The 22853-nt window shown below is 33.6% G+C and overlaps 1 protein-coding gene across 1 annotated transcript; it reads left to right on the top strand.

Annotated features, from left to right (window-relative positions):
* Window positions 1-1177: 1177 nt before the first annotated feature.
* Window positions 1178-22279, top strand: LOC114324517 (barH-like 2 homeobox protein). Its single transcript, XM_028272375.2, has 3 exons — window positions 1178-1250; window positions 19450-19795; window positions 21886-22279. Exons 1-3 carry the CDS (start codon window positions 1178-1180, stop codon window positions 22118-22120), a joined length of 654 nt encoding a protein of 217 aa, XP_028128176.1. The 3' UTR covers window positions 22121-22279.
* The last annotated feature ends 574 nt before the right edge of the window (window positions 22280-22853 follow it).

Here is a 22853-nt window from a genome sequence, read left to right as displayed (position 1 = left end):
GGGTTTAAAGGCACAAAACCCCCATACATTTTGTATGTAAACGTATTAAAAAAGAAGCCGCATCTCGATAAAAACTGCCTTATCGAAAAAACACTAAGAGGCAAAAAAGTTTTGAAAATATTAAATTTAACTAATGGTACCACAATAATAAATTAATTGGCACGTACACAAAAGTTTGGGGGGCTTTAAGGGAACAAAACCCCATAAAATTATTAGGGGGTGCACAAATTTCACTATAATTGTTCTTTAAGATGTTACTGCCATAAGAATGCCACGTGCCTATTTTCAATAAAAAATCTCTAAGAGTTTTCGAAATATTCGAGAAAATCGATTTTCGTTTTGTAACTTCAAAGGGCTGTAACTTTTTTTATGTGCATATTTGTACTAAGGTAAGTTAGGTTCATTCGAACTATTTTTGGTCCCAGAATATTTACTTTAATGTATGACCTGTATTTTTGTTACACCCTGTATATGAATATTATATATACCATTTTAAATATTTTCTTTGGTTTATATGAGTTTACATCCGCTAGAGAAAATATGCCTCTAAAATAGTCGATTATAAAATTCTTTTATTGACAGAAATTAAAACAACAAAATAATTTTATATTGGGTCCTATAAATAATAAAAACGTTTTATTATAAACAGTTCTTTTTTTTAAAAGTCTAATTAAGTCTAATTATTACTAATTGACTCAGCTGAAGAAATACATTATTTACACACTTTGGCATACTATATTTTCACTTCCTTCGTTAAAAATACTGCTTCATAAATAAAAATATCTCCTCAACCCTATAACGAGATGCGCAAAACCCACACAAAAGCAAAAAAAAATTAATCACATTAAATAAACACTTTAAATAATCATTTTCCGCCAATTTTCCAATGTCAAAAGTCCATCGGAATACATTTTGAAAAGGGTGAGTGGGTGGTGCTTACAAACGATGTAGGAGGAGTTTAGCGAAAACGGGGTTGAACTGTGCAAGGGATGCTGTGGTTGGAACAACTTATATCTTTAACGTTTCTGGTTTAATGTTATCTCTTCTCTTTAGCAGATCATTTAGGAAAGTATTTTGATGGACAAAAAGTGATTCTAATACCAAAAAAAGTTTTTATTTAGAATTTTTGTTTTAGATTTGTTTTGAGTTATGTGTAGTGTTATTATAATTATTTGAAATGCAGGAACATAAATCGTTTTTGATTAAAGACTTGTTAGGGGATGTTATCAACAACAGCAATTCCAATGAAAGTAAGTAAACCCGTACAAATTATTTTTTAGACTTCTATTATACAGGGCAGAGAGAAAGTATGGAAACACGGTAATTTCTCGGAAACCGCTTGAACGATTTTTATAAATTTTGGTCGGCAAGGATAATCTAATGTGGCCGATAATATAGTGGTAATTACATTGTTGTCAGATCTTCCGTTTTTCTGGAAATCTACTGAACTTTCTAATTTTAAATGGAACACCCTGTATATTTTTTGCGTTTTGAAGTCCTTAAGAAACACTTATTATTTTTAATGTTATATTCCCTATACCTAAATGTCATAATTTCGAAATTATTGCTACATTTGTTAAAAAAAATTTAAACAAATTATAAAAATCAAAATTTTCAGCCCGAGTAGATATTATTTTAGGTTCTTTGTATCATTGGGAACAAAAAAGGTCTTTTGTAATTTTCCTCTAAAGTTAATTATTTCCGAGTTATAAACAATTTAAAACTGAAAAAAATCGAAAAATAACGATTTTCAAGGTTCTAAAACACGATTTTCAAGGTAAAAAAATCATTTTTAAAATTAGAGAGTACCTAAATTCAAGCTCAAACCTTCATCTATCAGATCCATATAAGAATTTTTGGCATGTTTTATTCTAAAATATTGTTTTGTTTTTTAATTTTTAAGCTCATATGAGAGGACGGGCGATCGGGCATTAACCCTTAAACGCCCAAGGGTGGGTAAAAAATGTCCACCTAATGCGTATTCCCTTGTAACATATTTCTTACGTGTTTAAAAATTTTAAAAAAAATATTTATTGTTAAAAAGACAGCCCTTTATCGAATATTAATTTGGTTCTACCGATATTTTTGAAAATAAAAGTAGCATCTTGAGTTAAATATGGGTGGGCATAAAAAGTACACTCTTGGTAAAACTTGTTACTAAAAAGGTTTCTACATAATTTCTCGTTGGTAGGAAGATAATCCATATAATTATCGACGTATAATTACATAATCTACATAATTATCCGCCAATGAGGAGGTTGAAAGGAAGAATGTGGAGAAAATCGACAAATGTGAATTACTGGCTTTTACTGGTTTGTTAATTTTTATGTACATTGTAATTTTGTTGTAAGGTTTGTAAATTGTTTATATTAATATTTTAGAAGATGCTGTGTTTATTAAGCATAAGATTCTTAAGTTTAATCCATTTCCAACAGCTCTCAATTTCGAGTTGGACATTTTTTACCCACCCTTGGGCGTACATGGAACCTAAAAAAGGTTGGGCGTTTAAGGGTTAACAACTAAAAAATAATATTTTAAAATAGAATAAGACCAAATCACTTATCGGTATCTGATACAATAAGGTTTGAGCTTGACATTTAAAAAATAATATTTTTTTACGTTTAGTAATTTCTTGGTTATAGCAGAGAACAACATGTGGTTGTTGTTCTCTGGTTATAGTAGGTCTAGTAGGCCCAAAAAAGAACACGTCAAGAAGTTGAATACAATCAGTGCAATGTAAAGACAGACAAATATTATGGATACCGTTTTTTTATTGAATCATTAATTAGACTTACTTTATCGTTACAAAACTTTCAAAATGATTTATCCATTTTATAAATATTTAGATGGTTATTCAAACTGATTGTTGAGCTATACCTGAAGTGAAGAAAATATAAAGAAATACGAAATGTATCAAAAATATCTTATCCTTTGACAGGGGTCTCATAAACACAATTCGAAGTTCCACTGCAAACTACACAGCGGAAAATGAAATAAACTTGAAATGGTACACCATTTTATTTAAGAAAGGAAAAATATTTAAGTCCCTTGTTGTGAGTGTCTAAAGAAATAAAATCAGGTTATAAAATCTTCCCAGAAGTTTTTTAGGACGATTTACGTGAATACCTAAAACATTTAAGTAATTAAAAATGTAATTTTCATTACCCCAATAATTGTGGCTCAATCTCATATAAACATAATACCTACTTAAATTGGACATGCCACAAGATCTTGTTGCCAAATCTTGTTGAATTTTTGAAGTTATACTTCTTTACGATTGAGAGTGAAATTTTATAATTCTGGGCGTATGCGCACACAGACAGTATATAGTTCGTTGCTAATCTTTCAAGATATGTATTGTTGTATAATTTTTTTTTGAAAAAATTTAGAAAATAAATTTATATCAGAGACCACGAAATTATAGATTTTCATCGCCCTGTAGGTATATGACCAAAAATTGTAATAGGATAATTTAGTTAGTAATCACTGTTTTCGCAGAAAGTGAAATCGTTAAGAAGGTGGTTTTCTTAATGGGTTTTTGAACGGAGTTAAAACAATGGTGCGGTCAGATTAGACAATACAGTTTTATTTCTCTTTGCAATGGACAATAAGACATTTTAAAAAAAATTCGAAGAAGGTTAAGCGGTAAACAAATTTATTGAGTTCAGAATGTAAGGCTTTTTGTTTAGCATTTTGAAACAACTAAAGTAATTTGATGTCTCCCGGAATTGAACAAATTGGAAAGTTGTATACAAATTAATTGGTTCTTAAGAAATGATAATATAGGTGTAGTGGGTAGAAAGGATGTTTTTGTGATTGGTGAAAAATGATGGATGGAAGGGATGAGAGTGTTGAGTCTGACTTTGACGAGAGAAAAAATAGGCAGTGTGTAATGAATATCTGGAGACAGCAGTCCAGTTTTTGAAAAGTGAGAAGTCAGTGTAAAGTGGTGAAGTTGGCCTTTGCGAGTTGAGAAGTTAATTTTCCTGGGACCGAGGAAAATTCCTGTTTCTGTCTAGAACGAGTAGCTGATTGGTATCTATTTGCACAAGATATCGAGCAGAGAGAAAACTGAGTCAAGAATTCGAGCGAGTCCTGTTTGTTTGTTTGTGAAGCAGTTTGGACGAGAGGGACCTTTCGCAACATCCTAAGAGTGCGTGTGGGAGAATCGAGGACGACGCAATCCGGGAAAAGAAGTAGAGAAGAAACAAAAAGGTTAGTCAAATCATTTGGGAAACGGAGAGAGTTTGTTTATATCCACACCATATTTGCTTATTTTTTGTATTGAACAGTTCTATAACATAATTAGTCATTCCGAATTTTAAAGAAGAAATAAGTAATCAATTCAAAAGGAGAAAAGTAAATGTTATTAAATTTTGTAAGAATAAATAACGAAATATTTAAATAATTTTTTTTGTTAAAAATAGAGGAGATATCAGAATTAAAGCTTAATTTATTAGATGAGAAATAGTTGCAACAAATCTAAAATTTTAGCATATTTTAAAATCTTATGTTTATGGTATATTGGATAAATAAATAATAATTTTAAAATTTATATGACATTGAGTGTGTTTTAATTTCCCTGTTTTGCCCTGGATGGAGTAAGCAACTAGAGATACCAGAAGCCACAAACCAAAGGTAACGCATCAAAAATAAAATAGCCCTAAGAATAAAGTTTATTAGAAAATTTAATTTAAATTTGGTTTTGTTTTACATAAGCAGTAATTAAAATAATTGAGTAATTAATTAAATTAAAAATTTGCTCATCAATCTCATAAAAGAGAGAAATACAGAGCATAACAGTATGTACTATATCAGCGCAAATAAGTCATTAAAAGAATACGAGTACCTATATTAGTGTTTTTAGTAAATGTATTATTTATTATAACTTTTGTGTCTTTGGATTTGTCTTCCTCGGGAGTACGCTAATTTTCTACTTCACTTGATCTATTTGTCACCTTGATGTGTAATTATATCAGAGACGTCACGTAGACGGGGCTTGATAGCTTGGTTGGTAGAGCATTGGACCAGAGATCGAGAGGTCCCGGACGATTCATATTCTTTTTTTTATTTTAATTTTTGGTATTGTTTTAATAACAATTTTTTGAAAGTGGTAGGTAAGAAAGTTAGTTTAATATTTAAATAAAATACAAATAAACTGTTAACTATATTTATTTCGTTGAAATTATATAATAGAAGTATAACTTCTTACGTGCGTACAAAGTACACACACATTCTTTTTTTATTACAAAACAATTTTCACAATACTCTTACATAGACGAGGCAACGAAGCATTAAACCTAGGAATTTGTGCAGTAAGATGAATCGTCATGCAACTTTTTGCATTCGATTCGTGAGAGTGTCAGGCAATTTTGTGAACTAAATTGATCCCCGGGGAAAAAGTTTTTGCGCATGAGAAAAAGCATCTTTAAAGTGCATCTCGAAGAGATGGAAAATAAAAAATTTAGGACTTAGGAAATATTGACGGAAATGAGTTACATTTTTATACGGCTGCACATGGATTCGCTCCCGGCTTCAGGTAGGAAGACCTAACCCTTCGGTCATAACTTAACTTTCGGGTATGAGTTTCGGAGCGAACTCGTGTACAATAAAAGTGGTTTTATAGGGGTTGGGAGCGAACCCATGTGCGCCGTTTTATACTTGGGAGGTTTTGGAGGTCACTGAACACGAATTTCGTAACGGCGATGGTCTCCGAGGTACCTGGTGCCCAGGGTGGAATTCGTCGCCTGGGACGACCAAATAATTCGCGGGACGATCGAATAATTCGCGAAATGAAGATTGGATCGAAAAATTGAAAAATACGTGTTAATATTTTTCAAAAATATATCGAATGACACTAAACACGACCAACCCACTCCACCCCCTGGAGGTGGGGTTGGGGTTGACTTTAAAATCTTAAATAGAAACCCCATTTGTTATTGCAGATTTGGATTTCTTACTTAAAAGTAAGCAACTCTTATTCGAGACATTTTTTAGAATTGTGGATAGATGGCGCTATAATAGGAAAAAACGATTTTTTCGTGATACTATAGGTAAATTATAGAAACGGTCTTATATCTCGAGAAATACACTTCCAAATAAAAAACCAAAAAATACGTCTTCTATATTTTTTAAGAACCTATCGAATAACATAAAACACGATCCTCCACTTCACTCCCTGGAGGTGGGGTGGGGTGTAACTTTAAAATCTTAAGTAGGAGCCCCCATTCTTTATTGCAGATTTGGATTCCTTTCGTAAAAATAAGTAATAGCCAGGGAGGTAGTGTCAAATTTGACCGGAGCATTTTAGCATGGCTGGTTTTTTATTATTTAGGTAGGTGCTCCAAAGCTTATTAACAAATGATGTGTCAGCTGGCCCAAAACCGGGGATATTAGTCAAGAAAAGGTAAAACATGAAAGTTGATGGACCAACGCTACAGCTTAAATGTCAAATATTTATATACGTTACTCAGAACATTTAATGGACTTGCTTACTTGGCGCCTACCTTTCACTCAGGAGATCGGGGTTCAAATCCTGGCGAGGAAAATTCTTTTTGTTTTTTAAATTGACATTTTATTTTGAAAAATATTTATTTTTCTAATACCACGTTTTTATTATTTATACGAGACAATATAAAAAAATCTGTATGTCTTTTATAGAATTATGCATAGAACTTGTGAATAGCATAATATATACATTTGATCATAAATATTATGATTCACCTTAATAAGCAAAATTGCTGTACATGAACCCCTGAAGCTTCCTGAGTTAGTACGACCAATCTAAGTGAAAAAGGTGGTTGGCCTCCGCACCCCACCACCCTCCTGACATTTTTTTATCTTTTTAGACAAACTGTTTTTTGCATAATTTTATGTGATGTAAAACCAAAAAATACATACAACCCTAATTTTTCACTTTTCTATCACCAACCCCCATTTTTAATAGCAATCTAATTATTTCCCTGTTCTCTATAATATATAAAAATGAATTTTTGTCTGTATGTCCGTTATAGAATCGTAAACTATGCATTTAATCATATAATGACCTCAAGCAAAGTATTTGTACTTACATGAACCCAGGAAGGAGTTAATACGACCAACCTAAGTAATCATTATTTTGTGATGTCTGCGTAAATAAATTATTTACGCAGACACCACAAAACAATAAGTATGTATTGTTTATTAGAAAAAAGTAGACGCAATATTTTTGAGTACTTTTTGGCTTTCTGGTAATTTTTAGGTATTTAACTTTTAAACATTATTGGGTTCTAAGGCGGTACGAAGTTTGCCTGGTCAGTTAGGTAATACTAAAAAAATATTCTTGGACTAGTTTGGCAAAGACTAAAAAGTATAAATCATTAATTTATGAATTTTAGATTGTAAGGAAAAAGCGTCCACATGGAACAAGTGGAAGAAGGTGTGAAAACAATTACCAGTTGGAGATTACCAATTGGAGGAACAAAGCAAGGAACAGAACAGAATGGCGGAAAATCTTAGAACAAGCCAGGAGCCAAAAAGGGTTGTCGAGCTACTGATGATAATGATGAAGAAAAAATCGTCAGCTGCATTATGTAGGTACATGGCAAAAAATGTTAGCTGGCCAAGTGAACGTGACAGAAAAATACGGAAATCCCGTATCATTTTTTCTTCATCATCATCATCAGTAGCTCGACAACCCTTTTTTGGCTCCTGGCTTGTTCTAAGATTTTCCGCCATTCTGTTCTGTTCCTTGCTTTGTTCCTCCAATTGGTAATCTCAAGTGTTTTCAGACCTTCTTCCACTTGTTCCATGTGGACGCTTTTTTCTTACAATCTAAAATTCATAAATTAATGATTTATACTTTTTAGTCTTTGCCAAACTAGTCCAAGAATATTTTTTTAGTATTACCTAGCTGACCAGGCAAACTTCGTACCGCCTTAGAACCCAATAATGTTTAAAAGTTAAATACCTAAAAATTACCAGAAAGCCAAAAAGTACTCAAAAATATTGCGTCTACTTTTTTCTAATAAACAATACATACTTATTGTTTTGTGGTGTCTGCGTAAATAATTTATTTACGCAGACATCACAAAATAATGATTACTTAGGTTGGTCGTATTAACTCCTTCCTGGGTTCATGTAAGTACAAATACTTTGCTTGAGGTCATTATATGATTAAATGCATAGTTTACGATTCTATAACGGACATACAGACAAAAATTCATTTTTATATATTATAGAGAACAGGGAAATAATTAGATTGCTATTAAAAATGGGGGTTGGTGATAGAAAAGTGAAAAATTAGGGTTGTATGTATTTTTTGGTTTTACATCACATAAAATTATGCAAAAAACAGTTTGTCTAAAAAGATAAAAAAATGTCAGGAGGGTGGTGGGGTGCGGAGGCCAACCACCTTTTTCACTTAGATTGGTCGTACTAACTCAGGAAGCTTCAGGGGTTCATGTACAGCAATTTTGCTTATTAAGGTGAATCATAATATTTATGATCAAATGTATATATTATGCTATTTCATAAGTTCTATGCATAATTCTATAAAAGACATACAGATTTTTTTATATTGTCTCGTATAAATAATAAAAACGTGGTATTAGAAAAATAAATATTTTTCAAAATAAAATGTCAATTTAAAAAACAAAAATAATTTTCCGCGCCAGGATTTGAACCCGGATCTCCTGAGTGACAGGTAGGCGCCAAGTAAGCAAGTCCATTAAATATTCTGAGTAACATACATAAATATTTGACATTTAAGCTGTAGCATTGGTCCATCAACTTTCATGTTTTACCTTTTCTTGACTAAAATCCCCGGTTTTGGGCCAGCTGACACATCATTTGTTAATAAGCTTTGGAGCACCTACCTAAATAATAAGAAACCAGCCATGCTAAAATGCTCCGGTCAAATTTGACACTACCTCCCTGGCTATAACCTTTATTCGAGACATTTTTTCGAATTATGGATAGGTAGCGCTATAATCGGAAAACACTATTTATTAGCGCCATCTATTCAGGGCCGTAACTACGATGTTAGGGGCCCCGGGGCAAAGGTGATCTTGGGGCCCCCTGCTGGGGGATCTGGGGGTTTACCCCTCAGGGGGATCTGGGGGTTTACCCCTCAGCCGAAGGCGGGGTCCGGAAAAATGTTTGATATTTAACCCCTTGAAAGCGCATTTTAATGGATTCTATGACTGAAGTTTCTTGAACCTACATATTGCTATTTTAGTTGACCAACACAAAAAAAAATTTGAAATCACCTTATTTTTTATTCGCTTTAAAAAATTTAAAAGAAAAACAACAAAATGAACAGATAGTAAAACAAAATGATATAATATAATGAAACGATAAAAAGAAAATTTCTTGTAACTTCAAAACCGAATGGAAAAATATGAAGATATGAAGGTTTATTTAGAGAAAATGCAGGAAGAGGTAAATCAGATTGCTGAGGAGATACAGAAAATTGAAAAGGTGAAGAAAAATTCAAGAATGCGGTAAAATTCGATGTGGAAAAAGCGGAAGAAAAATTGACGGAGATAGGAAAATGTCAAAAAGGAGGAGACCGTCGGGAAGTAATTGTATACAGCTCTAATGAGAGCAGAATCCTATTTGACGAGGATATTAGAAAACGATATCCGGTACCTTCAGGAGTGACACTCTTGAAGGCGAATACCGTCACTGCTGTTAAATTTATTATGCTGTGGTACTGGTAGGGCTGATTCCAATGTGCTCATTTCATCTTACCCTTATCTTTCTTTTCAATATGTGGTACCATTTGGTTCCGTTCACGTATCAATATGTGGTCTGGGGAAAATTGGTTAAGACAAAGTAGCTGGGACCGGGGCCGCTATTCTGGTTGCATTTTAGTCTTTATTTCACCAAAATAAAATAACTAATTTCCTCGGGGAAATATAAGTCTCGGAGGCCCCAGCTTAGCCCGGTCCCCTCTACCAATGGAATTTTAGGTTTTATTACGCCGAAATAACTAATGGGAGCCACAGCTCAGCTCAGGCCTCAGGGGCCCCTTCTAAGGGTTCTGTTCCAATTGCATTTTAGTCAAAAATACTAATTTTTGCAGTGAAAAATTAAATCTTTACGTTCAGTTCTAGGGTGCCCTGTAAGGTGTCATTTAAAAATATTTCGTTAGGATCGGCTTTTAAAATACATATTTTTATTTTCCGTTAAACTCTATGCACGGTCAAAAAAGGGGCACCTGCGGGGCCCCCCTTGGCCGGGGGCCCCGGGGCACTGCCCCGGTTGCCCCAATGGTAGTTACGGCCCTGCATCTATTAACAATTCTAATAAATATTTCGAATAAATATTACTTACTTTTTCATGAGGAATCCAAATCTGCAATAAAACATGGGGATTCCCATTTAAGATTTTAAAGTTAACCCCCACGCCACCTCCAGGGGGTTGAGTGGAGAGTCGTGTTTGATGTTATTCGATAGGTTCTTGAAAAATATTAAATACGTATTTTTTGGTCTTTTATTTGGAAGTGTATTTCTCGAGATATTAGACCGTTTCTATAATTTACATAATATGGTATCACGATAAATCGTTTTTTCCGATTATAGCGCCATCTATCCACAATTCGAAAAAATTTCTCAAATAAAAGTTGCTTATTTTTACGTAAGCAATCCAAATCTGTAATAACAAATGGGCGTTTCCGTTTAAGATTTTAAAGTTACCCCCACCCCACCTCCAGGGGATGGAGTGGGGGTCGTCTTTAGTGTCATTCGATAGATTTTTGAAATATATTAAACGCGTATTTTTCAGTTTTTCGATCCAATCTTCATTTCGCGAATTATTCGATCGTCCCCGGCGACGAGCTCCACCCTGGGCACCAGGTATTCTCGGAGGCCATCGCCGTCATGAGAAATTTGTGTTCACTGACCTCCAAAACCCCCAAATATAAAAATTGAACTCATATGTGATAACAATACATACGGTTAATATTGTGTCTGTCCGTAACGTACAATATGTAAATAGAAATGAAAGGAATGTGGTTTCTAGAGAAGTATAAAGAACATTTGTTGAAACAACTTATCCACTTCTTTAGATGAGCTATATTGTATATCAGACATCTCTTTTTTGTATAACGTTTTTAAAAAGTAAAAAACCAACACAATTTTCCACATTACATGCCTTTCTAAGATGATTCTCTCCCCTCTAGCCATAATTAAGGCAGCAGTCACCTCTTGAATGTGCCGCTACCCCTTATCTTATGATTTGCGAGCTCGGATTCTCCAATTAGGGGGTTGTTGTCTACTCAATGCGTTTTTGAGCAGTTTACTTCTCGCTTTAATGAATGAACCACCGCTTTGTGTTCAAGAGATCGAATGGCCTTAGGCCGATGCTCATCGCTCTGTTTTGTTTTTCCTTTCGAGTGATAAAAATCCGGTTGAAAATTTAGAGTGATTCTTTTATGTGTTTTGTTTTTGAGGTTTTAACGCCGGGAGGGTATTTTAATAAGAGAAAATTAGTTATTGTGATGGCAGACATAAAGAAAACTCATATTTTTGAAGCTTCATGCTAATTTTTTTCATAAAAAGTACCGTAAGACTTTAAGTTATTCCTGTTTCATCGACTTCGAAAAAGCGTTCGACAGGGTCCGACATGAAAAACTAATAGAATTATTGAAAAACAGAGATATAGACAGACGAGATTTACGAATTATCATCAATCTGTATTGGAAGCAAAAGGCCAATATAAAGATAGAAGAACAGGACTCCGAGAATATTGATATAAAGAGAGGAGTAAGACAGGGTTGTGTTCTGTCACCGCTACTGTTTAACCTGTACAGTGAAGCCATATTTCAGGAAGCGCTAGCGGAGCTAAGTGATGGAATCTTTATAAACGGAAGAATAGTAAATAACATAAGATTCGCTGATGACACCGTTATAATGGCAGACACCCTGGAATCACTACAAGAATTGCTAAATAGAATTAACGATTATTGCATTCGATACGGACTAAAAATAAACAAGAAAAAAACTAAATTTATGATTGTATCAAAAACAGAACATGGAAATGAAAGGTTAATGACAGAGCAAACCCAAATAGAAAAAGTTAAGACATATAAATATCTGGGAACCTGGGTTGATGACAAAAATGACCAAAGCAAAGAAATTAAAGTCCGAATTGAAACTGCAAGGCAAGCATTTATAAAAATGAAGACACTGCTTACAAACAAAGACCTTCAGTTGCCTCTCAGATTGAGGGCTCTAAGATGCTACATATTTTCTATATTGCTATACGGAATGGAAGCTTGGACATTGAAGAGACAACACATAAGAAGAATAGAAGCGTTCGAAATGTGGTGTTACAGAAGAATATTGAAAATTCAGTGGGTTCAAAGGATTACCAATGTTGAAGTGCTACGACGTTTAAATAAGGAGTTAGAAATTATGAAAAGTATAAAAACTAGAAAACTGGAATATTTGGGTCACATTACCAGAGGAGAAAAATATGAGTTGCTGAGAATTATTATGCAAGGAAGGATCCAAGGAAGAAGAGGCATAGGAAGAAGACGCATCTTCTGGCTGAGGAACCTTAGAGAATGGTTTAACTGTAGTTCATTACAACTATTCAGAGCAGCAGCCAACAAAGTGACCATAGCCATTATGATATCCAACCTCCGATAGGAGAGGGAACTTTAAGAAGAAGAAGAAGAGTTTAAGTGCTATGAAATATATTCTAATACCATTTAAAAATCAGGATTAAATTATATTGGTAATAAGTAAGCTGGCTCACTTTAGTAACCTGTCCATCAGGGTCTCCGATGTGGATGGTGTAGTTGTCCTGGGTTAACCTTGGATCGCAGAAGAAGTAAAATAAGTGATAGACAATGACCAGAGGGTTATAAGAAGTGTCCACATATCGCTTGATCTCATCTTATTTCCCAAAGAAGTAATCGACAATTATCAGAGGGTTGTAAGGACTGGTCGTTTATCTCTAGATCTCTTCCTCTCTCCCGAAAAAGAATTGTCACTTGTTTGTTTGTCAGCTGTGTAGACTCTTTGCCTGTAGATCCTTCGCTCGCTAGATCTCTTCTTCTTTTCGGTTAATTGTACATTGTGACTGTGACTTTGTTTTTAATACATATGGTATTTATATAAATAAAGAATTAAAATTTGTGTTTCGGGGGAAAAAGTTTTGAATCTCGAAAAAGTTTTACAGCTTTAACTTTAAAATTATGTTTCCTTTCCTATTCTACAAATTTCAAGAGTACCTAAAGATAATATGATTTTACTAGGCTAGGTCAGGCCGGGCTCGACAAATTTTATAAAACGAAACTCAAAAATTTTTCTAGATTCAAAATGTTTACCCTCAACCACGAATTTTAGTTGTTTATTTATATAAATACCATATTTATTAAAAACATAGTCACCCTATATAATTAACGAGATTTCGCGATAAGTGAGAAGTTACAACCCTCTGGTCATTGTCGATCAATTCTTCGGTACATATCATACGTCATCAGGGAACAAACAAACTTATGACAGATGACGAACAAACATGTGAACTCTTCTTCTTCGAGAGAAGAAAAGATCTAGAAATAAACGACCAATTCTCACAACCCTCTCCTCTGGTCGTTGTCGATCACTTCTTCGGGAAAGAAAAATAGATCAAGCGTTAAGTGAGCACTTCTTACAATCCTCTGGCCATTGACGCCATTGTCGATCACTTATTTTACTTATTCAGCAACCCAGGGTCAACCCAGAACAACTACACCATCCACTTCGGAGACCCTGATGAACCGATTACCAAAGTGAGCCAGTAACCCGTCAGCCTACCATGCAAAAAACAGACTGCTATTACTAACCAACATGATTCCTGTCATTTGACATGTTCTTTATGTTCCACTCATTAAAATGCTCGGTTGGTGATAAACACCAGTCTGATTTTTGCATGAGAGAAATGGTAACAAATCAATTAGAAGTTCTGTCCGACAAAATACATGGAACGTTTTCGTAGTCTGACGTTCCAAATTTTTAACCTGTTCCACAATTAAAACTTTCCCTGTTCCAGTGTTCCGTGTTCCCATACTTCAAAGTTTGTCCGACTAGACACCGTTAAGCTATTAACAAATTTTCAGCTTGCTATTAATCAACTTTTTTTGGTACGCGGGATCCAGGTCTATAAGATTATGTATTTAAAATACATAATTTTATTGAATCCCTTACCTTTAAAACTACTCACTCTAGCGCATTGAGACAATAGGATGATATTTAAGCAGTGGCGTAACAAACTCCGTCGGGGCCCCCCCGTAGAATTTGAAATGGGGCCCCTTTTAATCCGGGAGCAGTCGCGCCGTTAGAAAAAATCCAACTTTTTATCATTTTCCGTGATAACTTAATGAACAATTTTGCAACATAACTTTCCACTTGTAAGTGCCTCGAAGAAGATTGTAGTAATGCTTAGGATTTTTTTTAATTTCATTTTTTATTTTTTTTTTGTGGAATTTATGGCTTTGGTGGGAACCAATTAGTTTTAAAATTGTTAGAAATAGATATTTTTAACATAACAAGCAAACAAAAATATTATAAAATTGAAATTTGTTTTAAATTCGTATTGTTAGATTTTGTTCTACGCGCGACTGCTTACGTGACAAAAGTGAGCGCGACTGCTCCCGCGTTAAACAATTACTAAATACGACTTATTTAACAAAAACTTTTTTGTGTTAGCGTTATCATTCACTGTTCATAACAACTTACATTTCTCATCTTTATCGGTATACAGACCCATTCCAAAAAAGTGTGTTTGCGTAGCTTGGAACCTATGGGAAACTTTTTTTTATTACATATCTATATTACGAAAAAAACTTATTCTTCACAAAATGATCTGCATGGTATAAAACCTAAGTTGCAATAATCAGATATTAAATTTTATTGATTTTATACGAGGTATATCAAAAAATGTTAATTTCGCTCAATAGTACCTATACCACCTTTATATTTTACAATATTGAAAATTTTTATTATAAAAAGTTGTTCGCAATTAAAAACTATGTTTAAATATGCAATTATATCATTCCAGTTGAAATATTGTGAACTATAAAGGTACTTAAATCTTAGAGAGAAATTCATATTTTTCGACATACCTCGTATGTCGTTGGTAAAGTTGGTAAAATGTAAGTAAGTTGGTAAAATGTGATATATTACGATCGAATCTTCGTTTTGAGATAATGCAGAGCTTTTTATAAAGAATCTGGTAAGAATTTTATAAATAATTTTTTCTTAAAATTAAAAAATTAATAATAAAATAGTTATTATAATTATTGTAATAAAATTATGTTGGTTATCGGTAATTTGAGAAATATTTGGAAAAATTAATTTTTTATTTACAAGGATGTAATTACATATTAAAATTAAAATCGTATATTGTTAAATATAAAAGTACTTTATCCTTGAGTTAAATTCCTATTTTTTTACTTACCTCGTATAAAATTGATAAAGCTTTGATATCTGATGGTTTATCTGGCTTATTTTGTATCTCAGATTTAAGACCATTCAGAGCATTTCATGAAGAATAACTTTTTTCGTAAAATTGATAATAAAAATGTTTCCCATGTGGTTCGAAGCCACGCAGACATACTGTATAAGTGCTCAAAAAAATTTATTTTGAATTTTCAAATTGTAATGTCTGACAGGGCCGTAACTACCATTGGGGCAACCGGGGCAGTGCCTCGGGGCCCCCGGCGAAGGGGGCCCCGCGATTGTAATCGCGTTATACTGCATATAGGCAATATAACGCGATTAAAAACCTACATTATAGCCGAAGAATGTAAGTAACATTATATGTAGTATATTTTTTATGAAAACAGAAAAGATGTTATATTGATGGTAAATATTTAGCTTAAAATAATGTGATTTCCAATTTTTTGTTGTGTTGGTCAACTAAAATAGCAATATGTAGGTAGGTACAGGAAACTTCAGTCATGGAGTACATTAAAATGCGTTTTCGAGTGGTTAAATATCAATTTTCCCGGACTCCTGCTGGGTGATTAACCCCAGACCTCCCGGTAGGGGGCCCCCAGTTCACGTTTGCCCCAGGGCCCCAACATCGTACTTATGGCCCTGATTTAATGGCATGTTTGAATTCAGCATAATCAAAAAGCAAATAGAAACATTTTTGAACAAAGTAAAATGATGAATTCGCCGATATCTTTTAAAATTATTTAATATAAAACAGTTTTATTGTTTAAAGAATTAATAAACAATTAGAGGCATATGTGAGTAGAACTTTTCACTTTAAGATAAGATATATAAACTAACAAAAAATGTTTTAGAAAAATATAAGCGTGTTTGATTTTTTCCGAAACCGAAACAATGCAAGCTTTTCTACATTGACTCCCCTAAAGCGTAAGTGTTATAATTTCCTTATCTTACCGTTTATCTGTTGAGAGATTATCCAATGATTACCTACACAAGAAAAGTCGTCAATAATTGTTAAATAAATGCGTACCAAACTGATGCAACTATAACCGTAAAACAACACAAACATAAATAACATTCAATGCAAACCACCAATATGAAATTACTGGCGATAATATTGTATCGAAATACTAAAAGTAGGTAAAGAACAGAGAGAAAGAAAACCCATTTTTAGATTTAAAAATATTGTTCTTAAATTCGTCAAATTGCAATTCTAATATCTTTCAATAGTCACGTTTATATAAGTAGTTTATTGTCGCTGGCATAAAATTTCGGTAATCCGGAAGCGATTAAGTTTCTATAATAGATATTATGAGATGATTCACTTGGCAAATAGGTCTAGTTAGAAATTTTTACGTTTTTAAATTTAAACAGACAACGTAAAAATAATATAACAATAACAGATTTTTACATAATATCAGATGACAAAATGGGGCCCTTAAGCGATTGGGGCCCTTCGCAAGCTTCACGCTGCGGGGCCCTCTGTTACGCCCCTGTATTTAAGTAGAAAGTAACAAAGAATCGAAAAAACATTCTGAAATGATTATTACGACAGTGGCGTATATTGTGAGGGGGAATAAAAGGGAAAGATTAAGTATATATCCCTACAGCACGCCTTTGGTAACAGCGGAAAACTATCTTTTAACATTAGAGAAAGTATCTTAACATGTGTAAACTGTTTGTCAAGTGTGAACAAAAAATATTGGAAAGTGTTAAAACAATGGGCTAAAATAATTTTAGAATATTTGTAAGAAATCACTCTATATCTCAGTAAGGAGCCACAATTTATTTAAGTGTTTTAGGTTAAATCTTCGTATATTGTGCTAAGGCTTCTCCAGTTACTATATGGACAATTCTTAATGAAACACCCTGTATATTGGGATGGTTGGGATATGAACTCAGTTTTCCCGATCAAAAGTTTGCCGTCGTAACTTTTAGACCATTTCGGCGATAATGGTTTAGTGGTTTATAATGCTTAACGTGTAATCGAGAAACATTACTTTTAAGTTCATACATTTAATTTATAAAAAAACTTACCACAAAATGTATGAAAGGTTTTATTTTGTGGTGAGTTTTATTTTATAGTTAGCAAATATTATGGAAAAATATTTCAAAATATAACTATAATCTTATTTTCCAGCAACATGAAATAGTATATTGTACAACAAGTGAGAAAAAAGACATATTAGAGGGCCGCAAATCAAGCGAGTGAGAAATATGTGATTTTCTCATGTGCTGTACACTGTACTTTTTCTATGGATGCGTTTTTGTCAAGAGTTCAAAATTCAAAATTAAATAATTTAAATTAAATTTTAATAAAATACAATTTAAATTAAAATAAAATACATATATGTACAATTTGTACATGTCGGTATTTAATATTCTTAAAATTTATATGCATTATTTATTTAAAATTCTAATTAACAGTTATTCTTGAACAGATTTAAAAGGTAATTCCTGGTAAGTTTTGCTTCAACATATTTTGCTTGACAAGATTAATTGTGTTTGTATTGTGCATGTTACCATGGAAACGACAATCTTATGTAATATAAACCATAGGAGAACCCTCACTGCAATGGCCGACTTTTCTCACTGCGTGAGGAATTGTTCGTTTTGAATGTATGTAGGTAGTGAGAGAAGTTACACATTGTATAGCATCCATAGAAAAATACATTTATCTACTCTACTTTATGTCATATTATGTATAAGTTTTTAGTTTGTGAAAACTTTAATTATAGATAGCAGTGCGTGAAGTGTTTAAAGTGTGCGTGAAGGAACAATGTATTTTAAATGGGAATTACTTTTTTCTACGGCCGTGCTAAAAGAGCCACTTTCACGCACGCATTTCGTTTCCGAAAGTTGCACTTTCCCGCACGGCGTGCGTGAAAGTAAATTTTTCCGCACGGCGTGCGGGAAAGTAAAATACCTTGTAATATGGCATTATAATATATTATAATACATGAAATAAACTAATATTTAGATATTATTTACTAATTTATTTCAAATTTATCTTATTGTGTTCATGTTTTAATGAAATTAGCGCGATAATTTGATGAAATAAAATTATTGTGACATAATATTAAAAGTCAGATCAGTAGACAATTACAATGGTTTTGAATCGTCGTCATGGAAACCAATATCGCCGTCGTGGTAACCCATTATATAGAAAGTTTGTTTTTGACAACCTTGTCAAAGAATTAATTTGTGTATTTTCACTTCTAAATAAAAATTGATAAAACCATTGATTATAGTATTGGAGGTAACCCCTCCAATACTATAATCAATGATAAAACTCTATTTTTTGTGGCTTTTTTCCAAACGTACGGCACTAGAAAAAATATTGTTCCTAACTCATGCGGAAAGTGTCTTCCCCGCACTCGACTGTTTGCCCGAACTCCGCTATCGCGCCGTTCGGGTCAACGGCAGTCTCGTCCGTGAAAGTATCACTTTCCGTACTAGTTAGGAAAATAACTGTTTCGCCCTGTTTTTGACACACTTTCATTTAATCAAATATCCTTAACTTTCGCGTTGTCATGGTAATGACGTAATGAGCAATAAATTACGACAAAAGTTTTAACAGTTTTGTGGTTTGAAAGAAGTTAGAATTTTTAAATGTCAAAGTTCTAAAAATTGTAGAATAGAAATAAATTCCAGTGACGAAGAGTTACAGTTTTTTTATTTGTTCATCATAGATAAAATATTGTATGAAACTGTGCGTGAAGTACTTTTTGCGAACTTACGCGATGTATAGCACTCGCTCCGTTGTCGCTCGTGCTCTAAACATCGCGTGCGTTCGCAAAAAGCATACTTCACGAACTGTTTCATAATAACGATTTTGTGCCACGTAATAATCATATCAGCTATTTTGTAGCGCAACTTACATTTTTACCGCGTTTAGCAATTTTTTATTCTTGTTCGTATATATTCTTTAAAAAAAGTGACTATTTTTCTAGAATGTATTATGTACAACTAGGCGAGCAATACATATTGTCGAGTTTTAACACTTATCTCTTTTTCTCAGCTTATCCCGATTACTCCGACCAAGAATCCATCCCTCTGTCCCACGACGCCGACACGGACATCGACATCGAATCGCCGCCTTCATCAACGGCAGCAATTGTTGCGTCGTCTCCCAGTAAAGGAGTCTTCTTTGTGGGCGGCGGCGAAGGACAACAAACGGGGTCTTCGGAAAACTCTAAAGGAAGAAAACCTCGCAGGCGAAGAACCGCGTTCACACATGCTCAGTTGGCTTACCTGGAACGAAAATTTCGGTGTCAAAAGTACCTTTCCGTTGCTGATAGGAGTGATGTTGCTGATGCACTCAATCTCAGCGAAACGCAAGTCAAAACTTGGTACCAAAATAGACGGTAAGTGTTACATAAGTTTATAGCAATTACTTCTTCTTCTTCTTTTTATACAGGCCTACTGCCTGTTTTTCTTCAACGGTTCCAGTCATTCTGTCTTCTGTCTTCCTAAATTGTCATTTCATCTTTTCCTTGGTCGTCCCATATGTGATTTCCTCACTTCTTACCCTGTCCTGTAGTTCTTTTCCAGCAATCCTTCTTAAGATCTTCATTTCATTGGTCTCCAGATGTCTTTGTGTTTTGCTTGTATCTGGTCTTGTTTCGGCGGTGAAAAGTGGCGTTTAGACGCCGCTATAAATCGCAGCAATTTATTGTGACGATAAATTGCTGCGATTTATTGATTCTTTTAAAGCTGTTTAGACGCTGCGATAAATTGTTGCGATTGATTATAAACTGAAACAACTCGGTCGTTAGAATAAATTGATCCAATCCGATACCAACTCCAATCCAATTTCTATTTCGATAAATCGCTGCGATGTACCGTTTACACACAACGATAAATTGAAGCAACTCGATTGATATCGATAAATTGCTGCGATTTATCGCTGTGTCTAAACGCTGCCTAAGTCATAACTGGCCTAATAATTCACTTATATATTTGGGCCTTTGTTTCCACTCTTAGGTGTTTGTTTTTTCAAATTGTGTCGTTTAGGCATTCTGCCGTTCTATTGGCTTTCATTATTTGGTCTTTTACCTCTTCTTCGATATTCTTATCGACTGATAGATTAATAAAATTCCCAGGTATTTGAAAGTCATTACTTGTTGTATAATTGTTGGTGGTCCAAGGAAGGCCTCAGAGTCAACGCCAACGTGGCAAATCTCCACAGAGATGAACAGACATTACGAAAAAGCTTCTCAACATACAGTTTACTAGGCAAGGCAGTACATGTAAGTAACACACATGGCCGCGACCAGCGGAGAAATATCATTAAATAATCAAACGATTCGAGCTGTTGAAGCTCAATAATTAACCACGACACATCTGCTATACCCTATTCCACGAACATACGCCTGTTTTGGATTACTTCGACAACGAATATTTTACTGTGCAAAATAAGAAGAACGAAAGTAAATTGCAAATTACATTGTTGTTTATTGGAATAATTATTAGCGCCACTTACTTTCGTACTTCTTATGTTGCACAGTAAAATACTCGTTGTCGAAGTAATCCAAAACAAGCGTATGTTCGTGGAATGGACCATAATATGTTAGTGACTGTGATGTTGATGATTACTTAATTTTTTTAAATTAAATTTAATCATTTAGTAATTTCCAAACGCAGGAATCAATCAAGGAGATTCACTAATCCCTCTACTGTTTAACATAATGCTGAATGCAATAATAAAACAAGTGAAGAAAAAAAGAGGGTACAAAATGGGCGATACAGAGATAAAAATACTCTGTTATGCTGATGACACCGTGTAAGTAGCAGAATGCAAAGACGACCTACAAAGATTACTGCACGAATTCAACATTAACGCAAAAGAAATGAATATGAAAATATTAGCCCAAAAAACAAAAAGGTTAGTAATAGCCAAAGAACCAATAAGATGCAGATTGGAGTTAGACAATCAAAGTTTGATTGTCTAACTCCAATCTGCATCTTATTGGTTCTTTGGCTATTACTAACCTTTTTGTTTAATGCAGAAACTCTAAAAGAGGACAAGGACGACTATAGACTAGGTGGGCCGACAACGTAAAAAGAGTGGCAGGAAACTGGCTACAAGCGACCCAGTGTAGAGAAAACTGAAAAGAATCGAGGGAAGCCCATGTCCAGCAGTGGACGCGATTGACTAATTGATAATGATGATTGTTTGATCAGATATCTTTATTTTTGTCTGCTATATATTGCAAACGGTTCAATTACTGCTCACTTGTTTGAATTATCTTGCTGTTCCTACATTATTATCTATTATACTTATGAACATATCTCGCGAAAAAAATAATACAGCTAGTTTTAAATAAAAGAAATTTGATTGTTACTGATTTTTTAATAGTATAATAGTTTTTAATTCATTGCTATTGTTACATAATATCCAAACAATAAACAATAAAATATAATCTTAGTAATAGCTGGTTTTCTTTCACTGCAGAACCAAGTGGAAACGGCAAAACCAGCTTCGACTGGAGCAACTTCGCCATCAAGCTTCAGTGGAAAAAGAGCTTCTAAATAGCGCCGCAATCCATAAAGGAAATGGAGAGTCACCACCTTGCTGTCCACCAACAGGTATCCCAAGGTATACTACTCAATCACCCTGTAGTTTTTTAAGCTCAGCTGCTGCAGCTATTTTCCATAACGTTACCTATGTTCATGGATGCCAACTGTAGATACAGATACAAGTTACTTGTTTAAGTTTTATTTATTTATTTTGTTTTGTTTAAAAGCAGGTAAAATAGTACACCTTTATAAAATATTCACTAAACTAAAAAAAGAAATATTGTTCTGAAGCTATTTCTTTGTGGCATTTATGTAATTTATTATTCTAATTGGGAAATAAGCCACAATTTAACTTAAACCATAATTTTATTAGATAACGTTTCGACTTTCACTTCGGACGTCGTTGTCAAAATAAAAATTATTAATGAAAATAAACTCTAAGTTACATTAATATTAATTAATATTGTCATATTAATATTTTGAATTTTGACAACCACGTCCGAAGTGGAAGTCGAAACGTTAATAAAATTATAAAATTATTTTTCAAGGTAAATTGTAGCTTATTTGCCAATTAAAATAATAAATTAAAAAAAGAAAAGAAATAAAGTAGATCCCTGAAGAAAAATACATTAAAGAAAAAACAACCTCAGACAGACAACCAACAAAATATGCAATGACTATTTAAGAGGAAACAATAGCGATCAACAGGTAGCGAAAACGCGTTCCAATATATTTGGCACACGTATTCGTAATATAATAAAGAATGGCGGTACAGAGCCCACTTTGAAAAATATATTAATATGTGGAAATTACTCTGTAATTAAATACAATATTAAAAAAATGAGCCTGTACCGCCATTAAGAAGAACAAAAAAATACACTTTCTTCAAATAAACTTTTTTAT

The sequence above is a fragment of the Diabrotica virgifera genome, chromosome 6 (genome assembly GCF_917563875.1).
Source record: "Diabrotica virgifera virgifera chromosome 6, PGI_DIABVI_V3a".
Lineage (NCBI taxonomy): Eukaryota > Metazoa > Arthropoda > Insecta > Coleoptera > Chrysomelidae > Diabrotica > Diabrotica virgifera.
The sequence above is the reverse complement of the archived record's forward strand: the minus strand, read 5'-3'. Positions and strand labels throughout refer to the sequence as shown.